Source organism: Danio rerio, chromosome 1 (assembly GCF_052040795.2).
Source record: "Danio rerio strain M-AB ecotype USA chromosome 1, GRCz13ab, whole genome shotgun sequence".
Lineage (NCBI taxonomy): Eukaryota > Metazoa > Chordata > Actinopteri > Cypriniformes > Danionidae > Danio > Danio rerio.
The window spans coordinates 53,417,670-53,426,440 of NC_141021.1; the positions used below are offsets into that span (position 1 = coordinate 53,417,670).

At 38.9% G+C, this 8,771-nt stretch overlaps 1 protein-coding gene across 19 annotated transcripts in view; it reads left to right on the plus strand.

Annotated features, from left to right (window-relative positions):
• The window catches only part of otx2a (orthodenticle homeobox 2a), a 238,850-nt gene extending 235,465 nt beyond the window's left edge, over positions 1–3,385 (plus strand). For 18 of the 19 annotated variants that reach the window (XM_087235153.1, XM_087235155.1, XM_087235158.1 and 15 more), the window contains one exon: positions 1,114–3,385. In XM_087235153.1, coding sequence (XP_087091279.1) covers positions 1,114–1,881 — 768 coding nt within the window. In that variant the 3' untranslated portion in view covers positions 1,882–3,385. 19 annotated transcript variants of the gene reach the window in all.
• The last annotated feature ends 5,386 nt before the right edge of the window (positions 3,386–8,771 follow it).

Consider the following 8,771-nt stretch of genomic DNA (forward strand, 5'->3'; position numbering starts at 1 on the left):
GTTCATTTTTGGGTGAACTATCCCTTTAAACTCATTTAATTCAATACAGTTCAGTGTTAGTCAGCTCTAAAGTGTTTTAAAGTTGTACATTTAAACAATTTTGGGGTGAACTATCCCTTTAAACTCATTTAATTCAATACAGTAAATTTTTAGTCAGCTCAAAAGTGTTGTAAAGTTGTACATTTAAACAATTCATTTCTACAATAATACATTTAAACCAAACTCATAGGACAATATCCAGCCAGCATTATTGTTTTTGAAATATGTCTAATAGGCATCTAAACATAGTCGTCTTGGCTTACAAGGCTAAATTTAGGCTGTCATTAAAAATCTAATAGACGTCTAAGTACAGGCCAAAACTAGACTAGTCATCAAATAAACAGAAATAAATGACTACAGTACACATATAAAGTCTGTCTATTCTGTCTATTTGAAGACTAGTCTAGTTTTAGGCTATTCTATTCGATTTTCCCTAGTTTAGCCTTGTTTTAGCCAAGCTGTCTATGTTTAGATGTCAATTAGACGTCTATTAAACACAAAATTGTTTGTTGGGTACTGTCAATATGTAGCTCAATTTAGATTAAAGGGATAGTTCGTCCCAAAAATGAAGGGTTTACTCAGCATTTACTTGTTTCAAACCGGTAAATGCCGGTATTACTTTCATTCTTTAGTTGAACACAAAGCAAGGTATTCTGAAGAAAGCTATAAACGTTGAATTGCATTGTTTTTTTGGGTTTTTTTTTTTTGGTTCATATGAACGTCAATGGTTACAGGTTTTCAGCTTTCTTCAAAAAAATAATAAATTCATAAAAGTTTAGAACCACTTGAGTGAATTAAAGCTGAGGAAATCATCGTTTTTATGTGAACTATTCCTTTAAGCTCATTTAACTCAATTCAGTTAAGTGTTTCAGTGTTAATCAGCCCTAAAGTATATTAAAGGTGTACATTTAATCAACTAATTTATACATTAATCAATTTAAGCCAACCCCAGAAGACAATACTTAATACTTTTTAAGGGCCTTAAATATCTCTGCATTGATTTATCAACTTTTAATACTTTTTAAGACCCTGCAGACACCCTGAATAACCCATGTTGTATTTTATAATGAACAGGTTTGGTTTAAAAACAGAAGAGCAAAGTGTCGCCAGCAGCAGCAGCAGAGCAGCACCAACTCAAAGATCCGTCCAGCAAAGAAGAAACCGTCTCCGTCCCGCGAGAGCCCGGGGTCTGAGAGCAGCGGCCACTTCACTCCCCCTGCCGTCTCTTCATCATCCTCATCCTCGTCTTCATCCTCGGGCTCCAACCCGTCTGCTCTTAGCGGAGTTGGTCTGATCAGCAGCTCGTCCTCAGGAACACCTGTCCCGTCCATCTGGAGTCCCGCACCAGTCTCTCCAGTCCCCGCACCCCCCTCCCTCCCTGATATCTCGCCTCCAGCCAGCGCATCCTGCATGCAGAGGGCTATGTCTAGTGGAGGGGGGACCACTGGCGTCCCGTCGTACCCCATGCCCTACAATCAGGCTCCCAGCTACGCCCAGGGCTACCCGACCTCAAACGCTGCTTCTTATTTCGGAGGCATGGACTGCGGATCCTACTTGGCACCCATGACCGGCCACGCCCACCATCACCCGCATGCCCATCACTCACAGCTGAGCACCGCCGCTGCAGTCTCAGGACACCATCATCCTCACCATATTGGGCAGAGCAGCGGGCACCACCCTCATCACCAGGGGTACGGTGGCACCGCGCTGCCTTTCAGCTCTTCAGACTGTCTGGATTACAAAGAGCAAGTGGCGTCATCATGGAAACTCAACTTCAGCTCTGCGGCGGCCGACTGCTTGGACTATAAAGACCAGGCCGCCTGGCGCTTTCAGGTTTTGTAAGAATGTTTCCCCCGATGTTTACTTGTTTGTTTTTCTTCCCGAACAAGTGTGTTTTCCTCACCATTTGGGAAAAAGCAGTGACTGTTTTGGGCCAGCTTTTTTTCCAGAGCTTACCAAAGTGTGTTTCTAAATGGAGGCGGGTTCTCCGTGGCCCCTCAGTCGGACTGAGTTGAAAGCGAGGGCTGCATTTGACGTGACGCACTCAAGGAATGGTGTTTTGAAACTATGAAGGCAATAATAATTTTATATATAACTCTTTCCGTTGGCGAAGGTGGCCTACAGCTCATGTGAGATGTTACACACTAATTTGCATTCATGTTCATTTAATAAATATAAAGCTGAAAATTGAGCCAGGTGGTTTTTGTTTGCATTTTTACCCGAAAGACTTTAGGAGGCAGAGAAACGTTTGAACATTTATTGTGAATGGTTTGCATAAATGTAAGTTTGTTACGGTCCTTTCATAAAGTCCTTTGGCGTAAGCCACGATCATATTGTGCAGAACTCTGGATGAGCTGGCAGATCCTGCCTGAAGATGAAGGCAGGGCAAAGCCAACCCGTTGAGTGGAGACAAAGCCGACCTGGTGGTGGTGGTGATGGGGAGGATGGAGGGAAACTTCTGCAACGTCACCTGATTACAGCGAAACAGATTTAGATGGGCTTATATATAGCTTACTCGGTTGTTAAAGGCTGACGAGATAATTATTATGAATGACGTGACATCTCAGTCTTCCTGGGAGAACTATCGCTAAAGCTTTCATTTCCATTCCACTTTTAGCCAGAGTTGGTCCATGTCATTCAATGATGATAATGAATATGATTATGCACTGTGAAAAGTGATTAGTGGACTTTACTTTTTAAAAAAAGAGAGTAAACTTGTTGCATTATAATTATTAATTAAACAAATCATGTGCTTAATTTTAAATGTTTATTTGGGGCTTTGGGTCAATACTGACTTTAAATGTGTAGTTTTACTGTAAACTCTAAAATGTGTAGTCTTAGCCCTGTTTACACAAATACCTTTTAGATTCAAAGCAGCGTTTTAAAATGAAAACAATCCACGTCCACACTGGCGTTTCATCTTGTGTTACTGAACAGTTCTCCATCCACACTACACTGAGGAAAGCACACATCACGTAATCACATTCTGGCATGCGCTGCAGCGCATGTGGAAGTCTGAGCCCAGGTGCTTTGAGCACACCTCCCCAGATGAGAGCAGTGCAGGTCGGATCTTTCGCTGGATTTTATCTCACTACAGTTGTTAAACGTGATTTTTAACTCATCTTGTCTCTATCTAATGTTCTTTTGAATCTATTACTTGTTCTCAGGTAACGGCTTTTGGCCGAGCACAAAGATAAGTTAATAATTAATGTAACCCCGTACACTGATCCTGCACATTGACTGATTGCTTGCCTTTATTTGCTATATCGTATAAACCTATTGTTAGTTATAGTTTTATTATTGTTTGCCATTATTGTTTATTAAAACTGATATTCAGCAAAAGAAAGGGGATGTTTTATATTTTTCAAGGAAAGTGTAAGGAGGCAGTTATGCTATATAGTAGGCTTCGTTTTGTTATAAATATGCATACAGTGAAGATGACGCTTATATAAATGTAGCTACACGACGCCTCAACATTTGTGGATTCTGTTAAGTTGCCAATATCACAATGAAAATAGGCAGTTCCTTAAATCATGCTTTAATTTTATTGTTAATAAAGTGAAACAACGTAGACAGGATGATGTGAATACGGTTATAAAGTACTCTGTTCCCTTTGAAGATTTACCTAATGTTTCCTCAGGAGTTTGTTTTTCATATCAAACTTGCGAAGTCTAAACTTACAAGGAGAGGATGCAAGACTGAACTTTGTGCACTTAATATTTTGGAAAAAGCCCCAATCAGCCTCTGCTTTCAGATGTCTCCATTTTCCCCCATCCACACTAACACGGAGCAGCAACGTTTTAAGATGAAAAAAGGCCTTTAGTACATGAAAACTCCGGGGTAGTTTGGACAGAAGGCATAACCGTAGCAAAACTGATGTATTTCAAAACTAAAACATGTTAGTGTAAACAGAGCCTTACTGTATCGGGTCAGAAAACCAGGGACTGGTGTGACCACTATTTGCCTTGAGCTGTGCAACACCTCTAATTCACATAACGTTGATCAGGTTGTTGATTGTGGCCTGTGGAATGTTGCTGGATATTGGCTGGAACTGGAACACACTATATCTGCCGATCTCTAACATGAAAAATGGGAGCAAAAACAGAGGTTTTGCATTAATATTCTTGTGGAGGTTACTGCTGGTAGACCTGCTTTGGACTCTTTTTACATTTCTGTGTCTCTCAGTAGCGGAATTCGTCATGGGTAAAATTAGAGTGCAGTGAATGGGAGAGAACAACAAATAAATCAATACAATCCTATTTTTTGAAATAATGAAAGAAAACCTCAATAAAGGTGTTATCAAGACTTTCAGAAAAAGCAATTAAAATGTATGTAATCTCGTTGCATTTTAATTATTATGTAAACAAACCATGTGCTTAATTGTAAAAGTTAAGTTTGGGGTTTGGGTCAATACTGACGTTTTGCTTTTAAGGCAACAGGTTTACTCACCTTTTTAAAGTAAAGTAGTGTATAATAGGTGTATAATAATATCACTCAGCGGGTCTCATCCTAAAGCTGGATGGGAGACCGCCTGAGAAATCTATACTCAACAAAACAATTTTTGCTCCGATTTTTGATGAGCTGAATTCAAAGATCTAAAATGTTTTTATGTACACAAAAGCCCTATATATATTCCTTCAAAGGTGACTAATCAAATGGGATATAGTTCATTTTAATGTAAAAAAAAAAAAACTTCCTAAACCCCCTGTGTGTGTGTGTGTGTACATTGTAAAGTGGCTAAAAACCAATTTACCATGGAAAAAAATTACAATACTTTTCAAAACTGATCAGAATAGCATTATGATAAAATTCCACAGCTCTTCCACCAAAACATTGTAATTCATAATAAGTTCAGTGTTAGTCTGTGAGGTGACGCAGTGGCGCAGTAGGTAGTGCTATCGCCTCACAGCAAGAATGTCGCTGGTTCGAGCCTCGGCTGGGTCAGTTGGCATTTCTGTGTGGAGTTTGCATGTTCTCCCTGCGTTCACGTGGGTTTCCTCCGGGTGCTCCGGTTTCCCCCACAGTCCAAAGACATGCGGTACAGTAAGCTAAATAGTCGGTAGTGTATGAGTGTGAATGAGTGTGTGTGGACGTTTCCCAGAGATGGGTTGCGGCTGGAAGGGCATCTGCTGTGTAAAAACGTGCTGGATAAGTTGGTGGTTAATTCCTCTGTGACGACCCTGGATTAATAAAGGGACTAAGCCGAAAAAAGAAAGAATAAATGAATTAATGAATTAGTCTGTGAGCAGGGCTTGACATTGACACCCGCCAAATGTGGGTAGATTTCAGCTGTGGTATAGGTTTGACAGCCACTCCTACTAGCCACTTTGGCTGGTTCAAAATATTTTTCCATTGTAGTTTTCTTTAAAGCAGGGTTCGACAATAAGGATGGCCTGATATGCATGCAAAAGTTATCTTAAAATAAAGAAACAGCACGACTGACAAAAATAGTGTTCGTGCAAGCAAAAGAAAGCAGGTGAAAAACATCCAATTAATAATCTGTTCAAAGAATAGTTAAAGCGAAAGTGGCAACGGCTGTTGGTTGCAAAAAGACATTTTTAAAAACATCTTGAGTTTTTGAGAGCAGCAGGTCTGTGGGTGCACGAGCATCGTTTTTTTTTGTCCAGTCTATTTCAAAGAGAACCAATCGCTGCAGTTGCATTTTCAGGCACGACTTGCCAGGAAACGGGGGCGTAAACGCTATTTAAACAGTCGTGTAATCATCCTTACATTCGGTGTTCACCAAGCGGCATCCTCCTGCTCTCACTTGTGAAGCAAATACAGAAGTAACTGAAACTGCAACTCATCGAAATTCCGCTAGTCCTAGCTCCTTAATACAGCAGATTTCTATTGAGCCCACTGTTAAAATGGCCAACTTTACAGCAGGTGTTTACAGCCTGCTACAAAGAAGATTTTGGTGCATATAGCTAATATTACTCTTCATGACAACTGTAAGAGGAGTAAAAAATTTTTATAACTCATCCGTTTCCTTTATATTAAGTTATATTAATGTTGCTTAATTAAGAGCTGCAACGTGAGTGACAGCTAGGTCTCATTGGTCGTCACTCCACCTCAGCTGATTCCGGCTGATTAGCTGCTGAACATATACATCGTATTTTTGTTTTGGTTGTTGTTTCTTTACACAGTCAATTGCCTCTCGGGAATTATTTCCTCCAATTATCAGATGATGTGGCATGCTGTTCTAGTGGCCTCCGTTTCCCAGGTGAGTAAAGTTATATACTTATATACCATCTCTATCAATGTATTTGTTTTATTTAAGATCATTTATCATTCATAATTTTCTCTAGACCTGTAAAGCACTCCAGAATCTGACAGACTGATCAGCTGTAGGCTCTAGATCAGTCATCTGAAACGTTGTCATACAGTTTAATGCCTGGATTTCAACAATTGTCTTGCATTTACTAACACAGACTATATCTGAAGTGTTTGGATGTAATTAACATTTTCCTCCTGTAGAAAAACGTCATAAGAACAATGTTTAGTGGCTCGATGTATTACAGCAGTGTTTTTAAAAGACTAAACACTTTATTGATATAGTACACAACCAAGTACATGTGGTCAGAACACAGAAAACGTTTCGCAGGTAACGAACTATTAAGCATTTCTCCCTAAGAAAAGCCTGTCTACACAGAATGCCAGCAGGTGTCTAGCTCCGCCACTTTGCCCTTGTTTGGTATCCCTCGGTCCGGTGACGCTCAAACAAAATCGCGACGAGTGGCCGCACCTACATATAGCTTCTTTTGCGTTCTTCAGATACCTGTGTGTGCTGTCACGGATACTACTTCCATATCTTTTACAGTATATGGTTTTGACACATTATTTTAAAATTGTGGCTAAGAAATAATTATTTTTTTTTGGTGTGGTCAGAAAAAAATTTGGGAAAATTTGAGAAAATAGATCTTTAGTGTTAAGCCCTGAAAAGTCATGTGAAATAAAAATGTATAGCAGTGCAACACAATGAAAGCACAATCCATTTGCTCATGCTCATTAAGCAAGCTCATGCACAACACACACACACAAAAAAATTTTAAATGCAGAGGCGTGTGGAAATGGCAAAATCTAAATTAAGTAATTTTACAATGCCAACGTTGTTTGTAATATATTTTCCCATCAACAGAAGTGTGGCTAGTGAAAATGGTGAGTGGCTAATGTTGGAAAACTAGCCACAGTGGCTGGTGACCGAACAAAAAAGTTCATGTCAAGCCCTGTCTGTAAAGTTATTTATGGTTGCCAAGTATTTCAATAGCTTCTAAGTGAAAATATATCTGTTTAATAAACTTTTTTTAATGCTACAAGTTTATAAACAAAAAGTAGCAGAGCACCAGCTACCATATGTGTATTTTAATAATATTTATTAAATCCCGGCTGCAATCAAGAGTGACTTAGACTCGATGTGAGACAAAAGCTCACAAATCATACAAACAATAATTAAGCCGTTTCAGGACACTGATGAACACATTGGTTTTCGAATTGCTAATCAGTGGCACAAATTTATTTATCCAACGAGAAAACGACAAATCACGATTTTAATTATCAGCTACACCTCAAAACTCGGTGCGCTGCAGCTGGGTAAACAGGGTTAGACAAACGGGACGGCGGTGTTTACTTGTTTGGTCAGTGAATCCCGCTGTGCTGTAGCTGCGTGGCATCTTACCGAGGGGCAAACATGCTGGGATTTACATCTGCATCAAACAAGCTCGACTAATCTCTGAGCATGTTTGAGGAATGCTGTTGTCTGGTTAAAACTGCATCGGAGTAATCCAAACACCTGTTCTTTCCACACAACAATATCAACCACACATTTACTGGTGTTTTTCTGCATATAATCACTCACCGCCTCTAATAGTGTGGTATATCACTTATAATATGCATTGCAAATCAAGCATAACCCAACAGTGATGAAATTGTTGATGAAATCTCAAAATGTAATAGTTGAAGCATAGGCTCATTGTGAAAACGTAGCTCTATTTACATTTTTGGAGATCAAGAATTATGTTGCCAGAGCTATGGATGGCTGCATTTCGTCTTTAAAATAAATGTGGCGGTACAGGGCGGTATGACGCGGTATTATGGAACAAAATCAATGCCTAAAGTCTTGAATTAAAAAGCTTGTTGAATATCACAAACTGAAAAAAATAATACACCGTATTAACAAGTTCTTGCATTTTAATGACTTGAATTCCAGGGTTTGTATTTTTAGGTCCTGAAATTTAACATATTTGTATATTTAAGCTTTGAATATTTCAACGAAAAATATTTCAAACACGTTTTCATACTTAAAAATTCAATAATTCGTATTCAATTTTCAGATTTCACTTACAAAATATTCAATACCCTTTAAAAATACGATGTATAATATTCAAAAGGTAATTTTCAGTTCATTTTATTTCAGTTCAAATATTCGCTTCCATAAATTCAGTGGATCAAATTCGACTGTTAAAATTCAACATTACATCCGGGAACTGCAGGAAAAGCAATAGATTGCAGATTGAAGATCGCCAGCTGCTCTAGCTTTCACCAGCAGGTGGAGATGGAATAATGTAAGATTTTTAACCCAATAAACAGGCGAGAAAAAGGCTATGAAAGGCACAAAAGTAGCATTTAATATTAATATCAATGTTTTGGACATTATAAATGATAAAAAGTATGAGTAAAATGAGTAAATGAGGTTTTAGTCATCTATATTTGCCCTTATGTAACGGAAGCCAGCT